The 27348-nt window shown below is 41.4% G+C and overlaps 1 protein-coding gene across 1 annotated transcript; it reads left to right on the plus strand.

Annotated features, from left to right (window-relative positions):
- On the plus strand, window positions 1-23476 carry LOC148099678 (SPARC-related modular calcium-binding protein 1-like). Its single transcript, XM_087851766.1, has 10 exons — window positions 1-270; window positions 11813-11987; window positions 12358-12582; window positions 14176-14229; window positions 15008-15055; window positions 19412-19492; window positions 19640-19832; window positions 20805-20863; window positions 21098-21191; window positions 23136-23476. Exons 1-10 carry the CDS (start codon window positions 190-192, stop codon window positions 23464-23466), a joined length of 1341 nt encoding a protein of 446 aa, XP_087707892.1. The 5' UTR covers window positions 1-189; the 3' UTR covers window positions 23467-23476.
- Window positions 23477-27348: the final 3872 nt, after the last annotated feature.

Genomic DNA, 27348 nt, shown 5'->3' on the forward strand with positions numbered 1-27348 from the left:
TCGCGACCACTTCGCAGCAGCATGAGGACGTGAGCAGGTCGGAAGGAGCGGCTCCTGAGTCCCGACGTGCCTCTTCTTCCTCGATCACGCCAGCGCGCTCAAACTGTGGCCGGCCTCAGCTCTGAAACCTCGGCACACCACAGAGCCAGCGGCGCGCGGCCGCTCCGCGTGTGCTCCTCCGTGGCAGCAATGATGCTCGCGCTCACCTTCACCTGCCGCGCGCTGCTCCTCTTCTTGCTCTCGGAGTCGGTTCAGACCGACAAGACGGCGGTAAGACCCGAACTCTCATTTCTCTGGCAGTTCTGTAACAGCAGCGGTGCAGACGCAAACATGTCTGGAAAAATAAGGTTTCACTTTATCAGAGCGCGTTCACGGGTCACGCTAACGTTCCTGATTGGACACAGAGCGGTTAATGCGTTACTGGACTAATGGACCGGACCACAGTTATAATAATGTGTTGTTCTGTTCTGCCTCGACTTCCCTGTACATTCGTGTCTTGTCTTCGATCCTCAAACTAGTAACTGTAACCTAGCTAAGTAAACTAACCCACTTATTCTAAACTTTGTTAAACTTTTACACAAATGGACAAAAACAGAGTTTCCGGTAAACAGAAACAAAATCTAAAGGTGTATTTTTGAGAAAAATAAACTAAAACCGCAGTAACGTTATGTCTGTCTAAGAGCTACCAAAGTGAGTTGTATCACATAAACACACGTTCAAGATGAAAAGTGAACAAAACTAACCGCACAGCAGGATTTCATGTGATGTTATGATTTTAAATAGGATCTAAAGATGAAAATGTATGAATTTATAATTGATGCACATTTAAGCAGATAACTTCCACCATACGAGACTCACAAAGTAACCTTATATTAGACCGAATTATCAGCTCCTCACAGGTGAATGCAAAGGACAGAAAACAGATCAAGTGCAGTCATATAAATATCTTTCAACCATAATCAATGAAATACTCAATTTTCACGAGAATTGCAAATCGGTCTGCAAAAAGGTCGCCGCGCCTTTACAGCCTCAGGAAACTCGATCATTTTCACACTGACTGAACAATCTGAACTTTGTTTTATCTTATATTCAGTCTGCTTTTATCTTTTTGCTTGGTGGCATGGTTCGGTCAGACCTGAATCAGATAGTGAGATGCTCCAGTCGTCTGATAGGTGAGTCACAGCCCTGTTTAGCCTCCCTGTACTCTAAACAGGTACGACAGATGGCTTTAACAATTCTGAATAATGGTTCCCATCTGCTACGGGGTGAATTTTTCTTTTTAAATTTAAATTAAAGAAAGTTTCTTTTATCTTGGGTATAAATAAAGTAACCTTGAAGGAGGGCAGGACAGCAGATCATGTCCATGATGCACACTTCATTAGCTACACCAGGCTAGTACTGGGTTTGGTCCATATTGACATGGTAGCATCACACAGTTGCTGCAGATTTATCGACTGCACATCCATGATGCGACTCACCCAAAGGTTTTGTATTGGATTACGATCTGGTGACTGTGACTGTGGAGTTTGAGCACAGTGAGCTTGTTGTCATGTTCAAGAAACCTGTTTTATGGCATGGTGTGTTATCCTTAAGTAGCTGTCAGAAGATTTTATCTTGTGGTCGTAAATGGATGGAAATGGTCAGCAGCAACACTCGGGTAGGACTAAGGACCCTGAAGTGTGCCGTGAAAACATCCCCCACACCATTACACCTTTGCCACCAGCCTGAACTATTGATATGAAGCAGCTTTCCTTTTCTTTATTGTTGACCCTACCATCTGAATGTTGCAGTAGAAATTGAGACCCAACAGATCAGATGACATTTTCCAGTCTTCTGTTCTTCTGGAGAGTTTTCTGCTCTTAGCTTAGGAGTGACGTCTGCTGCTTTAAGGTCTGATGTACTGAGTCTTCAGAGCTGCTCTTCTGCACACCTTGATTGTAACGACTGGGTGACTTTGAGTTACTGTTGATCCGAGCGTCCTATCAGCTCAGAGCGCTCTGATCATTCTCCTCAAACGTCTGTCTTCAAAAAAGTGCATCACTGGATGTTTTCTCTTTTTTGGATGATTCTTGTTCATGTTTGTTCCTTTTGTGAAAGGTCTGTGAAATGAATTAAACCCGGACTCTGGCCTAAAAACCTTTAAAGTCAAAAGTTTATCAAGGTAATAGGTACAAGCCATTTTTAAAAACGTGCATTTATGAGGCATTTAATAAGCCTCTACATTTGATATGAAAGAGGACTGACCATGTTCCATAAAAGTTGTTGGCGAGCTTCTTGGAAAATTGCAGGTCTTGGGTGGAACAATATTTAAGACTTTTATTTTATTGCTTTTGAACTACTAGCCTTGAGTTTTATTCACATTTGTGTGTTTCATGCAGATACCAACAACCGTAAGATTTAGTTTGATTTGTTGGACTTTAACTGAAAATATCTGCATGTGTACTCACAAATTAGCTGCTTTTGTGAAAGAGTATCTTTCCTCTAAAGTGTAAAGGTTAGTTTTCTCAAAGAAAAGTAAACCAAAGTCGACCCCTTTACACCACAATTCTACCCAAGCTAAAAAAAGTTTAAAAAAAAACAAAAACGGAGCTGCAGAGGCGACAGCGCTTTTAGTGTGGGTAAGAAAAAAAATCTTGCAGCTGCTAAATGTTAAAAAGTGTTTTATCTGTGTAATTGAGTATTACTGTTCAGGGACTGGCCACTAACAGCAACCACAGTGGGTCTAAACTGTCTGGTTTTATCATCTTCATAATCGCTTTAGTCAAAGCGAGCAGTCGTGACGCGGCCTCAGAGGAGCGTTTGTATTATTCGCTTTATTCTGGCCCACACGATGTTTATATTCAGCATAAAGACATTCATTAATCGGGTTGATTTAGTAGTTGTCCCTGGTTTGTGAGAGCTCCCTGGAGGACAGGAGGGTAGGACCAGCCAGCAGGACCACACACACACACACACACACACACACACACACACACACACACACTGCACTGCCAGGCAAATATTTAAGCTGCTACTCATGGGAGATAGACAGGTGTGTGTGCGTGAGACAGAGAATGAAAAACAGCTCCAGTAATCCTGTCATTTATTTTACAGTGTGCTAGACAAATATCAGCTACACACTGTGAGTGCGTGGATAAATATTATTGAACATGAAATATGGCACGCTGACTAAAGTCACTGCACACTGCCAGAAGCACTCTGAATAGAAATACTTCAGCGCTAACATGGGGGGGTAAAAAACACAGAGCAACAGTGTTACGTTCTTAAAAACTACTATTAGGCTGATGGAATAAAGAAATAATGCAAGAGGCCGGCTGGAAGTTTACCTGAAAATATGGGTGGGGGAAAAAATGGATACTGTTTAGCATGGTGATATTTTGTTTCTAATAATGTATGGATACAGGGACAGCAGAAATCAATATTTTGTTACAAAAAAGGTTTTTGTGCTCTGACTTCAGAGCATGTTGATCCTTTTTCTGAGCAAGAATCCTGACATTCCTTCACTGTCCAAATGTGTTTCACTTGTTTTTGGCAGCAATAAACATGACAGTTTACTTATTTTAATTTAAGACATGTTTTATTTTAATTAAGTTGAAAACTTTTTTATTTAATGTAAAATTATATTTTGTTTTAATTTACTTTCAAATTCTTCAGTTGCTGAAGGGGCTGCATAGTTTTCATAAACTGCATAGTTCAGAATAGCTATAATTGTACCAGATGGTTGATTCAGTTAAGTTGGACTAGACTGTAATACAAACCGTTCAGTTTGTCAACAATCAAACTGAAATGAGAGAAAGACTGAGTGTGAGACTTTGATATTAGAGAAAATGAATATTGATAAAGTTTACCTTTATGTACAGAATCTGAATATCGCAAAATATTTTAAAAAATTGCAATAATATCGTATCGTGGGATGTATGGTGATTCCCACCTCTAGAAAATACCATTTCAATGTTTCTGACCACTGGTATTCCTATTCAGCTCAGTACAATTCAATTTTACTTACATAGACTCACACACCAGTCATTTAATACACCAGTATTGGAGAGAGAACCTCAGCAGATCTCCAATGAGAAGCACTTTTCTATTTCAACTGGTTGAAAGTGGAGATAGAGAAGAAGTGCAGAGAGAGATTAAAAACAACAAACGGCTTCGTTTTCAGGAGTGAAATAAAAAACAGATTGGCACTGATGGCCTCTTTCCAGATGTGCAAACTGCCAATTCCATGCACGCCTTTTAAACCGAGCACTGATGACGAGCCAGATGATCCCTCTTCTCTTTAGGCCAGAGAACACGGTGTCCATGTTTCAAAAGAAAACAAAAACCTGTTCGATTATTCTGAGCAGTTTTCCACTTTGCCTGAGTCCATTTGAAATGAGCGTTGGCCCAGCAGTGTTTCTGGATCATGTGCACATACGGCTTCTTTGCACGGCAGAGCGCTACCCTGCATGTGTGGATGGAGAGGTGCACTGCAGGTGATAAACATTCAAGCCTTCATAGTTTTACAAGAAGCAATGCTCTGAAATTGTTCCTCAATTTGTAGATGTGTTTTCTGTCGACTGGTCAATCTCTGTCCATCTTTACGTCTGAGAAACCCCGCCTCTCTGTGATGCTCTTTTCATAACCACTAATTTTACTGATGGGTTCATAATTAACCTAATTAGTTACAAAATGTCTCAGTTTAAACATTTGATATGCTTTTTATTTTTAGTCATGTTTATGAGATCATTACATTTACATTTTACAAAGCGTCCAAACTTTTTTGGAATTAGGGTTGTGATTAGGGCTGCACGATTAATCGTTAGAAAATCGTGATCTCGATTCATATTTATGTGCGATTTCATTTCCAAATGACAACGATTAAAAAAAAAAAAAAAAGATGACGACGATTGTGCCGCATTTTGATCCGGGACGTAATCTGCATGAAAACAAGCGCTCACTCTTCCTGCTCAACAAATGACGAGGGCGGAGCCTTACACCACGTGATACAGAAGCTGTGCCCAGTGTTGCCAACTTAGCGACTTTGTCGCTATATTTAGCGAGTTTTCAGACCCCCTAGCGACTTTTTTTCTAAAAAAAAGTCGCTAAAAAAAGACGTGAAAGACATTACAAAAAACAATAATTGCTAAAAGAAATTTAATTTGTAGTTCTAAATAAATTCTAAATGCATTTAGGACGTTTTTTGCTCACTTTGTCTCGTCCACGATGTTATTTCTCTCTCCAACAACGTAGGTTACAATACATTAGCATGACCAATTATGCAAATTAGGTGATGACATCATTTAGCGACTTCTAGCGACTTTTAGGACAACCAATAGCGATTTACCTTACTGAGGAGTTGGCAACACTGGCTGTGCCGTGTGATGCTAAAATCAGCAGGAAAAAACAACGGAGAGCACGTCAGGGATGACGAGAAAGTGACAGGAGAAAATCCGTCCCGGTCAACCACCCAAACATCAATAACGGGAACCTTATACAGCGCTTCCCTATACCCGTCGAACTCCCGCAGGCACAAAGAAATTACGGAGGCTATTACTTATCACCTGACCAAAGATATGGCTCCATCAACACTGTGCAAAACGAGGGATTTAGGAAAATGATCAACACCCTAGACAAACGCTACACAGTGCCGTCCCGCAACTATTGTTCTATTGTTGCACTACCTGCTCTATACACGCAGTGTCGAGCAACGGTGGAGACGCAATTTCAAGCAGTACAACATTTTGCTGCAACGACAAAACGTGAGACATTTGTTGTTTTTATGTTTATTTATTGTTTTTATGTTCAGTCTCAACTGTTACGAAGTTGATGTGCAGTTAATAAGCGCAATAAATATTTATACTGGGAAAGAAAATCGTGAGAGAATCGTGATCTCAATTCTAAGCCAAAAAATCGTGCAGCCCTAGTTGTGATGTCTCAATAAATCAAAAATGTCTCTTCCAGTTATAAAGAATTAAAACTACATTGTTAATAATAGCATCAATAAAATAACTTTTAACATTGTATATTGTTTTAGGTTTCCCACTGGTGCCTGAATGCATCGTCATAATAGAGTTTTAAAAAATATCTCTGCGTTTGTAAAGCTTCTGTCTTCTTTCTGCTCGCTGTTTCCTGCTGGACTGGATAGAAAACTGCACGATAAAAACCCTGACAGTGTTTGACAGCAGCCTGGCCTCTGACTGAGCCCCCGGCGTGCTGTAAAAGCCTGACAGAGGCTGTAGTTGTAGTTGGTGAATGATGAATGATGACAAGAAGTGATGTCCCTGCAGCTCCGGCTGGAAGATGCTGAACTTGACCCACAACATCTCCTGTGGGAGTCCAGCTGTCCCGTACCTCTTTCTTGTATTAGTGCTTTTTACGAGGGACACAACATCTTTATAAATAAGATCTCCTCTATGTTGAGATAATGTGTTTGGATTTTACAGCATTAGGGCCATAACCAGATACAAAAATTCACAAAGACATCAGAGGAAATTCGTACATAAACTAAACGGTCAAAGGTCTTTTACTTCTTAAGGAGACATCCTACACGATCACTGAACGAAAGAATATGGAATCAGTTTTATTAACGTCTGCAGTGCGTCCTACTTGCAGAACTGTAATGAAAATGTAGCATGTTGCTTGACTAAACATAACAAAAGCTAAACCAGTTTGTTAACTTTTCGTGGACCAGATTGTATGAGAAAGCTGTGTAGGGCATTTAAAGCCAATACGAAGCTGGACGGTGACGTTAGTCTCATCTCCCCGTGCGGCTGTGAGTCTGGAAACTGTAAAATAGCGAATGAGAATTTGGCCGGTGCTACGAATTCAGAGGCGTGTGGATATTCCGGTCTCTGATTGCTTTAATTCCCCCACCAGAGTCGGTCATTCATATCCTCTGCTCTCACTGGAAGTTGCTTTAGTCGCTTTCTTCAAAAATGAGGCAACTCTTCCTCCTCACTGAAAGCAGCCAGCTGAAGTGGTTCGGGCGTGGCTCCTGGATGCCTGGGGAGATTTTTCAGGCAACTCTAGTTGGGAGGAAATCCCAGGATGGAGCCACGACACGCTGGAGGGATTACATCTCTAAACTGGCTCAGTGTCCAGCGAGAAGAACTAGAGGAGGTGACGGGAGAAGGAGGTGTCTCACCTGATAAACAGCAGAAACTGGATGGATGGTTTGAAATATACAAAAGAGCTGGTCTCCTCCAGTCGCACCGTATGCATGTAGAAAAGTAAGAAAACAAGGTGATGTTTGTGCGCACACATCTGCACCTGAGATGTAAACATGTCATCACCATTCATCTGTGTGTGTTTGCCCTTTAATGACCTGCTGCATAAATTAAATTCAGACTTAAGTGAGTGATTCCCCACGACACAGGCGGTTTGTTCTGACGCTAAATCCCAGCTCGGGGTGTTAACAGGCCTTTCGTCAGCATCAGCTGCTCTCACGCCAAACATCACACGGCAAAGCTCAGGAGATGAGTTTTTCTGTTTTCCTACAGTCGCCACTCTGAGGAATCTGGAAGGTGCGAGGCAGGAGGAGACAGTGGCAGCTTGTTCTCACTTTCTCTGCTGCTCGCACACACTCGGGCTCGAGTTTACAAGGCCAGAAACGTTGATGCGAATCATTTTAACACTGAGGAGTCGTTGGTGTAGTTGTGCCTGACAGGACAGCCAGTCTACCAGCTAGACTCCTGCTCCACCTCTTGCACCTCCTTCTAGGCTTCTTTGTCACTAATAAGTTTTTATTTTTTCTCTGTCCTCAAATTAATTTTTTTTTATCCCTTTCATAATCAAAAACATATTTTTTATTCATCATTTATTCCCTTGGCAGTGTTTTATTAATTTATTATTTTTTCTTAATGGCCTCTTTCTCTTCCAGGATGCTTTCCTCTCGTTCTTCCTTTTGTCCTCCGTGTAAAATCCACGACTCACTCTGACCTCTGACCTCTTCTGAATCAGCTGATTGAGTTCGTAGCGTTCAATTTTTGCAATTTTTTACCTTCATTTCTGAGTCACCGGCAGAGATGGGCAGTAACGCGTTACTGTAATCCGATTACTTTTTTCAAGTAACGAGTAAAGTAAGAGATTACTATTGCAAAAACAGTAATTAGATTACCGTTACTTTCCCGTAGGATCGCTGCGTTACTGCGTTACTAAAACCGTGATTTTTTTGCGAGAATGTCTCATGACAGTGACGTAAGCGAGTGCGACGTTCGTGACAACAGCTGTGTGCAGATCAACAATGGATCATATATCGAGTGCAGAGAGAGTATGAGCGTGCAGCGTTTAAAGCGTGGAAGTACTGACCTTACTTTGAGTTTGATTCCATAAAAAGTGACAAAAACATTAGTGTCCGTTGTGCGTGGGAAGAAAACTTCTTTTTACAGCGAAAAAACCCCTAAACTTCCAAACAAGCACCGAGTAGCTACGACGTAATGGGAAACTCACAGAGAAACTCGCGGATTCTTCCACTGACCGCTGCACACCTGCACCAGGGTAACCCTCCGCCTACCCAACTCCTGCTTTACAGGTGAAAATAGAGCAACAGGACCGCTAGTCTTTGACTTTATTTATTTTCTGCTGTGTTTTACTTGCATCTATTTGAAAGACTGAGTGTAAACACAAAATATTTTATTTTATGTGCTGGAATGTGCAGAAAATAGGTTTAAATGTTAAACAAATTTCTTCCAGTCAGAGAATGTTGCAGGTAATTAAATGTTTGCTTGATGCATAAAGTTAAAAGATTAAAACTAATAAAACAAGTTTTAAAAAGAGACTTTTCCATTTGATTACATTTTGTATGATGATTATGCAGAAAAAGTAGAATTGGGCTGAAAGATCTATCACTTTATCACCTATTCAGGTTGTAAATCGTGTTTTTAAAAAGTAACTAAGTAACTAAGTAATTAATTACTTTTGAAAATAAGTAATCAGTAAAGTAACAGGATTACTTTTTTGGAGAAGTAATTAGTTACTGATTACTTTTTTCAAGTAACTTGACCAACACTGGTCACCGGCTCTTGAATTACTCAGGGACGATGCAAACATCACATTGTGGGTAAATGTCCAAGGATCAACATGTGGAATTGGAGGCTGGCCTAAACACGTCATATCAACGCGTGTGTGAACAAATACCCCACAAATCTCAATGAACTGAAGCAACGCTAACGAAGTGTGGACCCCTAATACCCAAATTATTACATTTGCAAAGCCGTGTCACAACAGTCTGCATAAAACCAGCGAATGATTGACATGTTTGCTCACTAAAATAACTTAATTGGTCGTGTTTGCTCTTGTGTCTGAGGAGAGAGCAGCAGCAAAGCTTTATTTGTTCGCTCTGTTTGTGTATCTTGATTTGTTCACATTAATCTCTACAGTCAATACATTAATTAATGTCCTGGCATTAAGGCACAGAGGCCTCATTCACCACTAAATTATGTCAGCAATGTTTGACACACCATAGCAAATTTACCCGTGTGTGTTAGCGTGTGTGTGTTAGCGTGTGTGTGTTAGCGTGTGTGTGTGTTAGCGTGTGTGTGTTAGCGTGTGTGAGGAGAGACGGGAGGCCCGCTGACAAAGAGGCTCTGATGAAGAGTGAGAGGGTGGAGTTAGCAGCCAACTCTGTATGTATTGTAGAGCCGTGAGCTGAGTGCGCACCACCTTGTATGTTTGGGGAGTTTTCGGTGAGTCTGCGAGGCGATGTGAGGAATCTGTGTATTTAAATAGAGATGTGTGTGACTGTGACTTGAGAGTGGGCTTTCAGGCTCATGTGGGAGTGATTTAGGTCATCGCACTCACCAGATTCTCCATGAATCAATGCCTCTCCTCCCTTTTCCTCTCTCTTTGTCACAAGTTTACATGTTGTGCATTCTCAGTATCTTTGGATGAATTTGCTCTGAAGGTTCGTCTGTTAGATCTGATCGTGCACAACAAAATTCACAAGGATTTTTCTTCTGTGGCCTTTCTCATCCCCAGTGTCTCGAATATACCTCTGCTGGTATGTTTGAGTGGAGCCCAGTAAAATGCAGTAGCAGTATCAGTCCTGTAAATTCTATTTTCATGGCAGTGTAAAAACGTCAGAATTATTTTGGAAGCAGTTTGGTGAAAGATTAGCATAAATTGTACGGCTCAGAAAAGAGGAAGCTGTGGTGTGCAGCCTAAATAGCTTTTGGCCATGTTTCCACTGCCTTCTTAGAGGTTTTAATGAGTTCTTCCAAAATATTATGCTGCTTGTCACGGACTCATTTTTTCATTCATTATATTTACCTTGAAAATTAAAAGAAAATCACTTAATGCACCTTAAAGTCTCCCCGTGAGGCACAGAGCCAATCGCAGCTCCTAGAAGAAATGGAGACTGTGCAGACTGGCAATTACACACAACAGAGCAGCATAATGTTAAAGATAAGAACAATAAGAACAGGCAATAAGATTGAGATAATAAATACACAGTTTTAAAATTACACAGTTTAAAATTAAAGTGACTGAAAGGTGAATAAATAACTGTAAATGTTGCCATTCTCCCTCAATAAAGTTTATCCACTCAGTTTGCAAAGCTGGAGCCAGTTTACAGGTAAAACTGCAGGTGTGAGGAAGACGCTCCGTAACGGCCTTTCCCGACACATTGATGAGGCCGTTTATTCTCTTTCCTCTCGCTCGTTTTCTTTTAAGCACTTTTTTAAGGAGTGACTTTAATAGTCAGACAAAGTTCTGGTCACTTTATCCTTCACAGCTGTAGCGTGACGATCTGCCAAAAGGAGACAGCGACTATGGCTGCATCCCAATTCAGGGTCTGCAGCCTTAAAGGCCGCATTTTAAGGCCGATTACGTCACAGCGACACGACGAAGGCTGTCCCAATTCGAAGGCTGCTCGAAATGCGGCCCTCAAATGCGTCCTTCATTTCCCTGAATTTTAAGGATGTGGCGGTGTAGACTTCGTGGCCCAACATATCCCAGAATGCATAGCGCGGCGGTGGGTGTGGATAATTTTGCCGAAAAAAACGGCGGATGAGGGGCGCCAGAAGAGTAAACTTTGTAAACTAAGTACTGAATATTATGTCACTTATTTATGTGCAAATGTTTAATAACGAAGAACATTAAAACATTACTGTTGGCCACATGTCGGCAAAGTCATGTGACATCAGTGACGTTTGTACTAACTTGGTTTTAAAGCCTTTACTTTAAAATATACGCCGTTCAATAGCTGAGCTTAATCAGAGAATGATCAAAGCTCATGTAGAAACAAACAATTGAACAAAAGATGTTCTCCTTCATTTCTGTCAAACAAACTGTATGAAACGTTTCCAGCTGTTAGTATCATGGTTGCTAGGCAACCTGGGCAGAGACGGAGGCTAGACCGTCCCATTTCACAAGCCTCGCACTTCTGGCCTTAGCGGTCTTTAAGTACGCGGCCCTTGAGGATCGTTGAGGCTGCGTACTTTAAGGCTGCAGACCCTGAATTGGGACACAGCCTATAAATACACAGAGAGGCGACACACTTGGAGGACTCAGCTGAACTAAATCAGGATAAGACGACACAGAGAAGTAAAGCTAAAACATGCACCAGACACAGTCTATCAATAGAAAGTAGGATGTAACAAGACAGAAAAACACCAAGCACACAGACCTTTAAATGAGATACAAAGGACACAGGAGAGATAAACTGAAACTCATAGACTTAGATATGAACAAACTATAACCGTGAGCAGGATTCCTCCACCACCTCGTCACAGACGGCTGACATGTCGAAGCTTTAAAACCTCTTTTTACTGTCTTTTCTCTCCATAGTGTGTTTATAACTGACATGACAATCCACACTGTTTCCTGTTTGCAGCCCTTCCTGATCACAGAGAACATGTGGCCTCGTGGTTGTGTGCTGGACTGCCAGAGGGGGCGCCACAGACCTGTGTGTGGCAGCAATGGCAGGCTGTATAAATCGCTGTGTGCCTTTCAGAGGGCACAGTGCATCAACACACAGCTCCGCCACGTCCCGCGGGGACACTGTGCAGGTACACGGCTTTACAGCGACATCATCACAAGCTGTTCTTAATGTTTCCCATGATGCTCTGGTGGTGACGCCTGTTATTAATTAGCTGTAGTTTCCTGCCACCTCTGCCTGCTCTTAATGACTGTTTTAATCTTAAACCAGGAGCGTAAATAAACGGACACCACTGTGCTCCTGTCCTTCATTCAATCAGCTTAAAATGTTCTTCCCAAGTGAATCAACTCAGTCAATAGAGCCATTCTCCTCAAATTAACAATGACTACTTTTTATTGGTCGGCAGAGCAACGGTATGCACATCTGTATCATCAGGATTCAGAATTTCCACTCTTCCCATCTATAGCAGCACATGTGGATACTAATTTCCTCTGTTTTAGATCCGTTGCAGACTAAATGCCAGCTGGCCCGAGCTCAGGGCTTTGAGGCCAGAGCCCGCAGCCGTGGTAGTCCTGCAGCTGCAGTTTTTGTGCCCGCGTGCAGTCCCGAAGGTCACTTCATGCCCATACAGTGCCACAACCAGACCGGATATTGCTGGTGCTCCACGCCTGATGGCAAACCTGTCAGTGGTACCACGGTCTTCCACGTGATCCCCAACTGCACCGGTCAGTTATGTTTTATTCAAAGTATTAGATTGTTGGCAAAAAAACCCAAAACAAAAAAACTTAACTGTGAAACACTTTAAAATAACATTTTGATGTATTTTATAAAAAATGCTATTCTAACGCATGTATTTGATGTATTTTGGTGAGCTCACATGTCATGTATGGAAGCACTGATTTGATTTGCCTTATTTACTGTATTCAGGGTTTTCTTTGATGTCTTTTATTAAAACTGCTTTACTTTGTAATGAAACTCGAGTATTTTTGTTTGCATGGACTACTTTACCAGCATACATGTTGCTACCTGCAGCAGAGAATGAAGGAGTAATTTTCTTAAGCTCTTTTCATACATAAATGACAGTTTCTCACATGTATCAGACAGCAGGAAATAGTCTACACTAATAGAACACTAACAGTCTGTGCGTGGACTTGGTTGTGAACAGTGTTGGGGAGTAACAGAATACATGTACCGCCGTTACGTATTTAAAATACAAAATATGAGTAACTGTATTCCGTTACAGTTACCGTTTAAAAAGGTGGTATTTAGAATACAGTTACTTTGTTGAAATAAATGGATTACACGGCGGTACTTCCCTGTTTCATATTGTGGCGGGTCAGGACTGTTTGGGTTTTGTTTGACAGCTACGTTCTGTTGTTCCAGGCGGCGTTACGGTTGCCATGGTTACAGGGTGACGCTCTCTCTCTGCGTGTTTCCTGGGTGAGAGAGCGCCTGTTGTTGTTGTTGTGCTAAGCTAACAGGCAGAATGCTACAGGTATAGCTCTAAAGAATGTAGCATCATGGGCAGTGTAGTCCGTGCTGCAGGGAGAATGGACTGCCATACACGTTATGTGTCTGTGAGCGAGGGAGGGAGAAAAAGGAAAAGTACGAGCTGTCATCGAGCAGAAACGGGAGCTGGAAGCATGTAAATATAATAATAACCACTGCAGCCAAGAAGAGAGCCTGACGAGCCCAGCTGTAAGTAAGCTATTAAGACTCGACTGTACACCGTGTTCGTGTTTTCCTCTGAAACAATAAGTTCTGTTGGAGCAGCCTTTCAACGCCTCTCTCTGTCTCTGCTAGCAAAGTTGACCCAGACAACAAAGTAAAGCTAGTTTTCGGCTACGAGCCGACACAGAACCCACCGTATTAGCCAGAGGTCCCTTTACTACGGTTCTGAGCCGCGGACCTTCAGTAACAGTAATAAATCACAGCAATAGTACATTCATGTAGTTGTAAACAGCATGATAATATATTAAGTAATCCAAAGTATTCAGAATACGTTACTCTCATTGAGTAACGTAACGGAATACGTTACAGAATACATTTTGGGGCATGTAATCTGTAATGGAATACATGTTAAAAGTAACCTTCCCAACACTGGTTGTGAAGTCTTCTGGTTTCATGCACTTCAGTAAAAGTAGCGATCGTTCGGTATTTATCAGCTCCAAGTGTAACAACAACAAATACACCAGCACTCGAGAATACATGCAAACAACAGCCAAGGCCTGAAAAGATGGAAGTCCTCTAATTCTTCAGAACGAATGTTGAACTTTAGTCTGTTGTCCACTCTGAGCTGTGCCTGTTATTCTGAACAGATCACCTCACCAAGCTCGTTCAGATCACCGATACAGATGCAACTCCAGTCAAAGGTAAGAAGACGCTTTATTTAAAGTGCACAAAGGCAGTACTGTCCATGCTTTAAAACAACTGTGGAGCACAGTGCGCACACACTCACGTTTCATTCACTACAGGTTAGATGTGTGTCTGTATGTTTCTCATTTGTCCTTCCTTCTGCCTTTTCCTGGCATCACACGCTGCTTGTTTCTCTGCCAGACACATCTGCAGGGACTTAATAATTCACAGAGCACTTCACATGCCAAGACTCTAAAAATGCCTCTTTGTCTGATTTTCCCTCTACTCTCATTCTTTTTTGGGTCCTTTTTTTACTTCTTTACATTATAAAACATAAAAATAGCACCAAAAAAACTCAGCCAAGAGGAAAACAAACTTAATGCTCCATAACGTCTCCAAGATATTCCACTCCAAGTCAGAAAAGGTTGCCAGGTTTGGTCTGCTCTGATTTAAAGGTTATTTTCTCTGACATTCAGATTTTCTAAAGCAGCAGTCTCCATCAGGTTTATGCTCTTGTCCAGTCTGGCTCTACTACGTGCTGCAGCAAAATCTTATACTGGCAGCATAAGTGTAGTTTTAATGAGCTTTTATGGGTTTATAAAAGTTTTGTCCCCTTACAGATGCAACTGAGGATTTTTGGTAAAGGTTTCTTGAGCTGCTCTGCAGCGTCATGTAGAAATGTAGCATCTCTAAGTTTCTTGTTAAATTTAAAGTATTTTTCACATGTTTTCCTCCATCTGTCCAAACTATCCCCTCATCTTCTTCTTCCATTCACTCTGTTTTCTTTTCTTTCAGATGGAGACGTTGGACCTGGACCTACGCTGGAGCCTAGAAAACCTGCAGGTGAGAAAATAAAAACCTCTTCTACTAAAGATATTTTAATGCATACATGACTAACCTCTGTGAAGCTCACTACATGTCATTTATATACCAGCACGTCAGTTTCAATTAAAGATTAGCTGTAAGTGAGGAACAGAAAGCTAATTTTCATGTTTTGTAAAGTGGAAAAACTTGAAATATCACATACACGACTCAGAAAATTACACTTTTTAGGAACCGGGGTATATGTTGAATCTTCTAACAAATGTAAAAAAATAAATTGATTATCATTTTACATGTATGGGTTTTAATTTGTTTCATTTTTCATCTTAAACAAACAAAACCATAAAACACACTGACGACACAGCAGAGGTTCCAGGGTCAAGTCTTTTCTGTTTTAACCCTCCTTAACATTTCTAACTTTCCAAACTTTCCCTTTTTTAATAACAACTACAATGTGACAGTGCTCCTCATTGCTTTTTCACAGCATCAGATTTAACATAATATAATATATAATATGTAACATGGTACTGGTTCTTGAGATCTTTAAACAAACCCCCACATAATATTACTCAGAAGCAAACAACATGGTGAAGATAAAAAGTCCTCGTGAGTTTAGAGTAACTATGCTGCCTTCACGACACGTGACCATGTGAAGCTAGACAGCTAGCGAACAAAATAGATGAGATCTCCACACAAGGCTTGCTTTTCTTGCTTTTAATGAAGATCCTTTAAAGCCTTATCCTCTCTCAAGGCTTCTCCTTGCTATTTCTTATTTGTAACTGAAATATACAGAAAGTGAAAATAAATTGCTAGCTAATACGTCTTAATGGCAAACTTAATGATTAGCCTAGCTTAACACGTGCGTTACATTAGCATCACAGTTAACTCCGGGTAAACATATAAAAGTTACTTCTGAACATATTAATACTCACAAAGACGAACGTTTCCCAAGGTACAAGCGTGTAGGGCACTTTTAGCGTGTACATGAACTCGTTCACTCTTTTTAATACTGCCGAAACACTTTTCATGGCATTAACGGCGAAAATACGTCAAAGATAGGCGAATGATCAGAGCGCTCCCTCGCTCCCATTTGCGCACATACAATACAAGGATCGCTTGTGATAACGATGTCTCACTCTGAGCAAATTTCGAACCAAGACATTTTAACTGTTTTTAGCATGAATTACTTATAATATTTCTTAACTTTAAACTTATTTATCACTTTGCTTATGTAACTTAATCAGACTATGCACTAACTACTGACCTTTGACCAAAAGGCATAACAGTAACACAGTGGATGTGTCTTATTGCTCACTTTTAAAATCATAAATAACACCGCGCGCAGCTATCTTACGGATCTCCTCAGCTATTATACCCCTGGGAGAGCGCTTAGATCAGCAGGCCAAATGCTCCTGCTGCGACCTAGATCTCGGCTCAAGACCAGAGGTGACCGCGCATTCGCCGCTGTCGCACCCTACCTCTGGAATAACCTCCCCCTAGCTATTCGGGCGTCTGATTCAATTCAATCTTTTAAATCTCGATTAAAAACCTATTTGTTTAGCCTTGCTTTCCCCGCCTCCTAGAGCCCACATTTAGCCCCGCCTCCTAGAGCCCACACTTTTAGTGTACTGGAACTTATCTTTATCACTTTGTTAATGTTTATAATGTTTTAACCTTCAGCATTGTGTGTGGACTTCACTAGTGCCTACTATGCCTGGTGTATTATTGGTTAGTTATGTCACCCGCCTGTTAGTATATTTCAGTGGTTCCCAAACTTTTTTCGCTGGGCCCCCCTTTGTTTTACAGAAAAATGTTCGCGCCCCCCCCCCCCCTCGCACGCGCGCACACACACACACGCACGCACTAACACATCCTCCAACCACACACACCCATATTTTGCTCAATTGCGGTTTATTTCACACCTCAAACATTTAGTAAACAATTAAGCAAAAACAAGTAATCTAAGAAAATAAACTGCTAACTAATTTACACTACGTCCACACCTACACGGGTATTTTTGAAAACGTAGCTGTTTCGTCCACACAAACGGCGAAAATGGAGATTTTTTAAAACTAATTTTTTGCGTTTACGTGTGGACGAGGAATAGAGTTCATGTGCCTTTTTTCACGTCAGCTGTGCGCCACGTTATTGTTTACATGAGAGGAATTGCAGAATGGCAGATAGTCAGATTAACAGTATTTTGTCTCTATCTTCAGGTTTTACACACTTACATATAAACACGCAGTTACTGTCTATTTAGAAAGGCAGAGGCGTCACGGTGTGATTATTTTACATGTAGTTGTTTTTTTCCTGTGTAATAATATTCAACATTGCTATCAATACATTTTTCAAAAAAAAAAAAAAATGCCTCTCTGTGCAAAATGGGTTTAAAAACATGAACAACTGTGGGATACTGTTTGTCCGTGATTTAGACAGGGGGAACAAATCCTGGCAGGATCAGCCTGATGTTATTTGTATCCCACAGTAACTTTAATGCATAAAGAGCTAACATCTCCAAAATGTCAGGAGTAGTTAGTCATTACAACAAGTGTTTGTGAACTAAAAATCAAGAATGTGGGATCCTGTTTGTCCGTGATTTGAACAGCCCAGCGTGTGCTCCCGACAAAGGGAAAACCAATTCTTCAGGGGAGACCTACCTTGGCACTTGTGCAGGTGAAACCAAAGGGAAGATATGCTTCGCTATATTTTCTAGTCTTTGGCTTAGAATGAAGTTGATTTGGAAACATATTCAGCGATGCTTCATCTCCTGCTTTTGTGTAGGCGCCCCGTGCTAGCAGCATTGTTTTTTTTGTTTTTTTTTTCCCCTTTTCATGCCGCGCCCCCCCTGCAATGGCTCTGCGCCCCCCCTAGGGGGCGGGCCCCACACTTTGGGAACGTCTGGTATATTTTATTCATATTTTGTATTTTGTATTTATTATTGCTCTTAACTCATTCTGTGAAGCACTTTGGCATACCTGTGGTTTTTTAAATGTGCTATATAAATAAAATTGTATTGTATTGTGTGTGTTTGTGGAATACAGAACGCAAATGTCGACTTATAAGCCGATGACCCGTCAGTGGGTGTTTGCAGCTTGTTCCCTTTTGTGGCCCAAAAATTCGGTTTCGGTTTACGTTAAGATATATTTGGGTCAGTCGTGGGTGTTAAACAGTGGGGATGTTTTGATACAGGGAAAAGCTCTGTGTTCCTCCCAGTGTACTTGAAATATAATATAATATAAATATAACACATACGTATACTGGATGCTAGAGATGGCACAATACCACTTTTTTATGTCCGATACCGATATCATAAATTTGGATATCTGCCGATACCGATATGAATCCGATATAGTGTGTTTTTTAATCAATAAAACTGTTTTTTAATATCTTGCTGCATTTTGTATAAGTTCATACTCAAGTTTAAATAAATAACAACACTAAAGCTATTCTGTTACACCTGTATGTAAAAAATACACTGCGCCCAAAATATTTCATAGTTCAGCAACACTGATCAATCTAACAAACTTAAACCTGCTCCATCCTCCCTATTCTGTTATCTTAAAGAGTACTTAGCAGAAATATTAAGCAACCTAACTAATAGGGTTGCAAACTCCCAGCAAAATAAAAATAGGGAACCACCCCCACCCTCCACCTCATGATGCTTAATTGACGTAATCAACTTTAATTTGATGCAGTGTGAAAAAAAATGCACAGAATTAAATTATTTTTCAAGAATAATTAAATAGATTCAACATCTTTCTTCAACAGAATTGCAGAATTCACAGATGGTATCTTCCCAAAGGAAAAAGTACTATAGCTTACTAGGGTATATTAGACTTACAGTAATGGACTTCTATACATTTTACATCAGATTAAATCTTTGGGTGTAAGATTCAGATAATTATTTATTAAAAGCTCGACATTTTAAATGAGAATAAGAAAGAAAAGTATGTCTTTGTGCCCCCTTTTCCCTGTTAATGCCCTATCGGCCCCCCTGGCTAAACTTTGCTAGATCCGCCCCTGCACAGTTACGTCAGCTGCTAGAAAAAGATCCTGGTGTAGAAAGTAATATTAAATAAATTCTAACAACAGCTTATCAAGCTTAATAGTGCTGCTGTTGTTCAGCCGCTGGTTTCCTCTTTCTGGTGGACCAAAAACAACATTTTACATTTTTTATTTCTCTCCGATATCCGATCCAGTAATTTACGTCAGTATCGGACTGATACCGATACGTAATATCGGATCGGTCCATCTCTACTGGATGCAGTTTTTTTCATGTCACGTTGTGTTATCGTAGCATATATTCAACTGAACGACCTCTAAGAAAAAGGGAAATACTCTGAAATCTTATTTGAAAGCTGTTTTATTCTCATCCAGAGCTGACGGCGCCTCCGTTCTGGGTGACCATCCTGATGAACTCTGAGCCACGAGGAAACCGCTCACTCAGACGACCTCCTGGTAAGAGTCGGTATATGTTTATATATGTATTCTAATATATGTACTCTTCTTTTAACGCTTAAAGTTTCATTCCACATGTTTTAAACAGCCTTTGTGTGTATTTTATGTAACTTGATATAGAATAAGTGTGTGTGTGTGTGTGCGCAGACAATCCTCAGACTTGTCAGCGTGAGCGAGCGTCTCTGCTCTCTCAGACTCGTCAAGCCCGTGAGGATGAGCGTTTCATCCCAGAATGCACTGCAGATGGGCGTTACAGCCCCGTGCAGTGCCACACTGCTACAGGTTACTGCTGGTGTGTCAGAGTGGACACTGGGAGGCCACGACCAGGCACCTCAGCACGGTAATAAATCTGTTTGTTCATCATTTAGCTCATTAGTGTGTTGGAAACTTGACTGTTATTCCTTTTAAAAACTTTCTCTTTTACTGTCTTTTCTTTTTCCGCTCCTCTTATCCCCCGTCCTCCCTTCCAGTCGTCAGATTTGACTGGTTTTGAAGTCACAGAAGCATTTCATGTTAATCATATAATTTTACACAAATTACTGTCACTGCTCCCTAGGTGGATTTGCCTTAAAGGAAAGACACGGAGCAAATCAGAATAAATTACGGTCGGACTTTTCTGTCCTCGAGGGGCTTTATCAGCGTTGCTGAACAGCTGCTTTCAAACTCCTGGGAGCGAACTGGTGGATGTTTTCTTGTGATGGTTTTGGTTCACTGATGTGAGAATAAACTCCCTTAGGCCTAATGCATTTTTTAAAATTCTTCTATCTAATGTCTAAGCGCTTCATGTGGTTGGACTTGTACTTCTGTAAATAGAAATCACTGTCAGCCAATTAAATCAAACAGCTGTTTCCCCGTTTAGCACACAAAACAAATCAAAGCATCAGATTTGTGTACATGAAAAGAAGTGCCAGTCATATTTTGCATTTCTTAATTCAAATCCTACTGCTCAGTCCCTCTGTGACCTCAGTAAACAGGAGTTTACAGCCTCAGCTGCTGCTTTCAAATGACCGAGATGACAGCGCTCACAACACTCAGCCGGGGCTTCGTCGCATTAATAAACAATAAAAAGCTAAAAATAAATCATGAAGTGAGATGAGCCATATAAAGTTTTTCTTTTAATGTGTACGTCCATGAAAATGTGATCAGTGATTCCACACAAACCCTGTTTTTTACATTAAGTCCTTTTTTATGTTATTTTTTTCACATTTTTCCAATTGGGTTGACTTTATATGTGATGATCCTGTGTGTGTGTGTGTGTGTGTGTGTGTGTGTGTGTGTGTCTGTGTGTGTGTGTGTGTGTGTGCACTCACAGGAATCAAATCCCAGACTGCACTGGGGCAGAGGCTGCATCACTGGAGAAACCTCTGCCTGGTAAACATGACCGTTTCTGATTGGTGGAGAAACAAAAATATACAGATTTAAAACATCCTGTAAACATTTCACACATTTTCCATTTTCAGCCAAAATAACTGAAAAGCAGTTTGCCCAGATGTGATTTTCTCATCCTGTTTACTATATTTAGGCCATTTGTTATGTGTCTGATGTCACGTGGAGGCCGATGACGTTCATATCGTTCAGGTTACAGTCTTCACTCTGATCCCACAGGCTGTCCTGGAGCTCGTAAGAAGATGTTCCTTCAGAGTCTGGTCAGAGCGCTGCAGGTGGAAGCACAGCATGCTGGGAGTCACAGTCCCTACCAGTAAGTCTGGATACTGTAGACCAGCGGTCCCCAACCCCCGGTCCGTGAGTCGTTTGGTACCGGGCCGCGAGAGTTGAGGCTCAGGTGTGAAATGTATAGTTTTCAGGGTTTTTATTGGTTTTCAGCGTTATTTTGTTATTGTTTTTATCGTTTACTCGGTTTTCCTGGGTCTTTTCACGTGTGTTATGAATAAATCTTCTTTTTTTCAGTACTGGTACTAGTTTTATTTTGTTGTATTTATCCGCGACGCCTTAAAGGCCGGTCCGTGAAAATATTGTCGGGCATAAACCGGTCCGTGGCGCCGAAAAGGTTGGAGACCGCTGCTGTAGTTGAATTGCAATTCAATTCAATTTTATTTATATAGCGCCAAATCACAACAAAAGTCGCCTCAAGGCGCTTCATAGATACAGAGAAAACCCAACAATCATATGACCCCCTATGAGCAGCACTTTGGCGACAGTGGGAAGGAAAAACTCCCTTTTAACAGGAAGAAACCTCCAGCAGAACCAGGCTTAGGGAGGGGCGGGGCCATCTGCTGTGATTGGTTGGGGTGAGGGGGGTGACAAGTGCAGCAGTGATTAATGATCTTCTGTGAAACTCACAGTAACCTCTCAGGCTGTGTCTGAAAGTGTTGTTTACTCACTTTTTCATCATCTGCACGGACTCTCATGTCAGAATCTCTAAATAGAAATGAAAAACATGTCTGTAGCAGGTCGAGTTTCTGAGAGTCCCAAAGTGTCTTCATGTGGAAGTTTGTCTTAGTGCCTGAAATTTCAATATGCCTCTCTGTAGAGAGAAAACTGACTAATGTGCGAGTATATTTGAGTAAGCAGGCACTGATTTAGGAAACATATGGTGGAAACAGTAGATGGCACAGTTATCTCAGATAAAAATCATTTCTTAATAAGCAGACATCTGTTTAGAAGACCCCTACGAACTAAGCAGGCTGTGTTTGTATTATTTAAATATGTTTTGATTTTGTGAAATGGAACAGGCTTCAGACTCGCACCATAAATTTGCGTTATGTCCGCTCTGTGCCTGCATGCTCAACATGAAACCTGTAGATCTGCTTTAAATCAAGAGAAATTCTTCCGTCTCAGGTGTGTAATGTGCCACCTGTTGCACAGCAGGAGCTGATAGCGATTCCTCCGGTGTGTTGTCGTGCTGAGATGGTACGCAGAAACGAAAAGGAAAACCGGTTTCACACATCGGTGAACGGTGCAGATTTGATCAAGCACCTGATAACCTGCAGGAAGAACAGAACGGAATATTCCCATCTGTTTCCCCGCGTTCGCCAATCAGCACTTACCTCATTCTTTCCATCTGCTCCTCAGTCTCAGCTTACAAACACGTTGTTGGCTCGCTTCTTCAGGTTCATGCTTTTCATGCATCTGTGTCCCATCCTTCACCCGCTTTATTATTCTCCACCAAACATGCACAGATTTTCAGCTCCAGCATTTTTCTTCACGATAACTTTGGCTTTGCTGTTTCATTCATTCCAGACTTGTTTGCGGTTTGTGTCTGACATCAATTTGAAGCTTCGGTTGCTCAGCTTGCTTTATAACTAATAAGAGGGAACTGAGAAATCCATCTGGAGATTCTGTTTGTCAGCAGGCTCCCTCGTTCTTGTGAAATGGGATGTTTATTGAGTTCTGCTGGAGCGTTGTGAATAGAGCTGCTGGGTTTTATGCGATTAGTGTGTGAACATTGAGACACACTGTCAAATCTGAGCACAGATGTGTGAAGATGCTCCTCTTATTCCATGCTCTCTGTGATGCTAACAGAGATTTTAAGGTTTGAGTGACTTTCAAATTTAAGTTTTCCACTATTTTGTCACAGAACTGTTTCTTTAAATGTTTTCTGTGAAAAGTGATTTGAAAAAAGAGCCTGAATGAAGTGGCGTCCTTTACACCAGCAAAGTGTCTCATCTCTTCTTTCCATCAGAGACTCAAACACAGATCCTTCCAGTGCTCCTTCGCCCACTTCAAACCCTCCACCCTCTGTCGCTCCTTCGTCATCTCCCTCCTCTCTGGATAATGCCCCCGCTGATGCTGCAGAGTCTTCTAGGCCAGAGGTGGTGCTGCAGTGGCACTTTAATCAGCTGGACGTGGACTCCGACGGGTGGCTCAGTGAGCGTGAGGCGCGACCCCTCCGTCAGTTCCTGCGGCGCAGACTGAAGCCACGACGCTGTGCTAAGAAGTTCGCCCAGTACTGCGACAGTGATAGAGACCGAAGCCTAACGTTAGAGGAGCTGAGGGTGTGCCTGGCTCTCTGAGGAGGCTCACCGTCAGGTATGTGACTGCAGTATAAACCCAGTGGTTAAGCTAATCATTTCTAATTTTTTAACTTGTACCTCTTGTTGGGGATGATTTGCATCACCCTTGCTTAACTTTCTGTACTCTTAAACAGATTTTCCCTTTATTAAGATAATGACAGAGGAAGAGAAGAAATTCAGGGAAAGGCTGGTAGACTATGGGAACGGCAGCTTCGCGCCCTAACGACGTACTGCACATGCTTAACCCTCATCGAGCTGACGCTAACCTTCACACTGCTGCCTGTAAAAACAGAATATAATCAAAGTTCACTTAGACCATGACTCAGATCAATAAAACAGCAGCTTTGAGCAGCTCAGCTTGTTTCAAAATAACACGTTGAGCTCGCCGGTGCAGTCTAGCAGAGAGTAGAGAACACGCTGTGAATGCACCAATTCTTCTGAGCCGTTGAACCGATCGGCCTGATTGAGGACAGGTGCAACGACAGGAAGCAGAGTCTCTGTTCTCACTGCAGCTGCTGCTCAGTGTGAACCCGCTCAGGCTGTGTGAAGCTCGTTTGATACGTTTCTCCAGCCAGGTCGATGAAGTGATCGTTTTCGGCTCATGCTCGTCATGTGCACGGATGGGTGTTACTGTAATCCGATTACTTTTTTCAAGTAACAAGTAAAGTAAGGGATTACTATTGCAAAAACGGTAATTAGATTACCGTTACTTTCCCGTAGGAACGCTGCGTTACTGCGTTACTAAAACCGTGATTTCTTTTGCGAGAATGTCTCATGACAGTGACGTAAGCGAGCGCGACGTTCGTGACAACAGCTGTGTGCAGATCAACAATGGATCATATATCGAGTGCAGAGAGAGTATGAGCGTGCAGCGTTTAAAGCGTGGAAGTACTGACCTTACTTTGAGTTTGATTCCATAAAAAGTGACAAAAACATTAGTGTCCGTTGTGCGTGGGAAGAAAACTTCTTTTTACAGCGAAAAAACCCCTAAACTTCCAAACAAGCACCGAGTAGCTACGACGTAATGGGAAACTCACAGAGAAACTCGCGGATTCTTCCACTGACCGCTGCACACCTGTACCAGGGTAACCCTCCGCCTACCCCACTCCTGCTTTACAGGTGAAAATAGAGCAACAGGACCGCTAGTCTTTGACTTTATTTATTTTCTGCTGTGTTTTACTTGCATCTATTTGAAAGACTGAGTGTAAACACACAAAATATTTTATTTTATGTGCTGGAATGTGCAGAAAATAGGTTTAAATGTTAAACTAATTTCTTCCAGTCAGAGAATGTTGCAGATAATTAAATGTTTGCTTGATGCATAAAGTTAAAAGATTAAAACTAATAAAACAAGTTTTAAAAAGAGACTTTTCCATTTGATTACATTTTGTATGATGATTATGCAGAAAAAGTAGAATTGGGCTGAAAGATCTATCACTTTATCACCTATTCAGGTTGTAAATCGTGTTTTTAAAAAGTAACTAAGTAATTAATTACTTTTGAAAATAAGTAATCAGTAAAGTAACAGGATTACTTTTTTGGGGAAGTAATCAAGTAACTTGACCAACACTGGTCATGTGCCGTAGTTTAGAAACACAGTCACAGAGTGGGAATGTCTCCATGTTTCCTTTTGTCTTCAGGTTAGCACAATGTTTTGGAAGATGTTTTTAAGTTGTGTGGTTTGGATGGCAGCTAGTTTACAGCTCTGATCGTTGCTTTATAATTTAATATTTCCTCTTTTTTCTTATTTCCAGTCTCTTTTGTCTACTTCAGTCACCCCAACTGAAACTAAGCAGCTCATGTTGGTCTGAGAGTTGATGAATGTCGAGCTAATACACCGATCATCAGAGCTATGGAAATAAGAAAACATGTCTGCATGGGCAGAATATGAGCTGCGCATTAGAAAAGGAACAAACAGGATACAATTACATCTTATTAAATTCAGTTTCATTGTTTCCTCTGCTGATTGTTTCCTCTTGCAGCTTCTTATTACGGCTAAGAAGCTGCAACTTGTAGTTATTTTGGGAAAGCAAATCCATCCATGAAACAGCCTGCGCCTCTGCTGTGGCAGAATCACAGTAGGATAACTCCAGTTTCAGAGATACTGAGCAGTTAGTAGAAGTAGAAGCAGCAGAATATACCTACCTAATATACCTGGTGACATTTCAGCAGCAGTGGGATAACGCAGAGTTGTTCTCGTCTCAGTTTTCACAGCTGTCTCGCTCTCTCACACGGCTGTTAACGGGCCTCCTCATTGGTCTGCTGGCTGAGGTCAAAGCGTCTTTTCTCTCCTTTTCAGGCTGTTGATCTAAGGGGAGCCGAGCAGTTTGGGCTGGCAGCGAAACAAATTACACCCACCGATGTCTGAGTGTTTATGTACCTTCGTAAAACAAAAACAAACGGTGGTCGAGGTGAAAAGGCCCATTTGTCAGGGGGCTGTCAGTCACAGCTCGGTGGTGACAGCGATTCACTAATCAGCCCACCGCAGACGGCAGCGACAGCTCGAGCAGTGTGTGTGTTTTGTTTAGTTATAGCAACACGAGTCTGGGATTTATTATACGTTTGTAAGGGTCATAAGCTCGATGTTCCGTCTTTCTCTGCCTGACTTTCTGTCATTTCTGTTGATGTAAACAAAACACAATATGTGGTTCATATGAAGATCTGAAATCATGATGCTGATTCCACCGACAAGCATGAAAAACACGATTATACAGTGAAGGACCATACCATAGGTAAGGTACCATATTATTTAGAAATAATGTTGAAAATACAAGATTAGAGCAGCTACAAGGATCCCATTTAAAGTCTAGAGCAGGGGTCGGCAACCTGCGGCTCTTTAGTCCTCATACTGCGGCTCCGCGTGGTTTGGGAAAATAAATTAGTATTTAGCTGAAGTGTATTTTATTTATGTTAGTTCTTTTTAACTTGTAGTTCTAAATTGGAAGATTATTGTGGTATTGAAATATAAAAATAAAATTATATTCTATTATTTTTTCATTGCTCAAAATAAGCGTCACACTCGCGGAAGCCGGTGTACCCGCCGAAACGCCGTGCATTTATCGAGACTTTCAAACCCAGGTAGGCCAGTTATGGATCTTCGGATCCACATTATGTCAGCAGCTCCACCATGAACTATGTTAAAGACAAACACTGTTCATGCCTGACAGATGACAGCTTACAGTCCTGCGTAAACTGACTTCGTACAGCCCCGATTAGCAGACGCTGTGCGCAGAGGTTCGGGACCATAAGTCTCATTGTAAACATATCACGGCAGACCGACGATGTTTGCATGAACACGCTTTTCAGCATCTCTTTACTGACCACTTTTCACACACGGTTGCTGTACGCACACAGCCCGACACACACCAACAACAGCACAGATAGCGCAGACGTAAAGGCAGCGAGGCGTGATTGCGGGTGTCGCTCAGGTGCGTCCGCCTCCCCTGCAGCGGCGCTGCAGACCACGCCCCGCAGCACGCATTAACCAAGTAAAATACATATTTAGGCAGAATTTTGCAAACATCTATTTTTCGTTTTTTTGTTTTTTTTTTCAGCAGCATAGTGCTTTTTTTTTCCAATTATTTTTTAAAAGTCAGGTCAAGGCTCCAAAAGCCCAAAGGCGATATAAGGGTGGCTCACAGCAGTTTTTCTTTGCTGGATCATTTTAGTTCAGCGTCTTTCCTTTTGTTATATTTCTTTAAGAGTTCAAAATGTGTTAATTACATAAATAAAATGTAACTTTCTCTGTAGCACTTCATGGATTTTATAAGCAGCACACCTTAGTTGTTCACACAAAGCATAAAGGTAAAAAACAATATACAGTGTTATCTTCATTTTAGATTTCAAAAAGTATTTGCGGCTCCCAGAGTTTTCTTTTGCGTG

Source organism: Neolamprologus brichardi, chromosome 14, assembly GCF_056152115.1.
Source record: "Neolamprologus brichardi isolate AB-2024 chromosome 14, ASM5615211v1, whole genome shotgun sequence".
NCBI classification, from domain to species: domain Eukaryota; kingdom Metazoa; phylum Chordata; class Actinopteri; order Cichliformes; family Cichlidae; genus Neolamprologus; species Neolamprologus brichardi.

Excerpts from the sequence above, each read along its gene's own strand:
- LOC148099678 (XM_087851766.1), top strand. The coding sequence starts at position 190 with ATGATGCTCGCGCTCACCTTCACCTGCCGCGCGCTGCTCCTCTTCTTG. Across the intron at positions 271-11,812 it reads TTCAGACCGACAAGACGGCG|CCCTTCCTGATCACAGAGAA; the intron begins GTAAGACCCGAA and ends TCCTGTTTGCAG. Across the intron at positions 21,192-23,135 it reads GGGAGTCACAGTCCCTACCA|AGACTCAAACACAGATCCTT; the intron begins GTAAGTCTGGAT and ends TCTTTCCATCAG.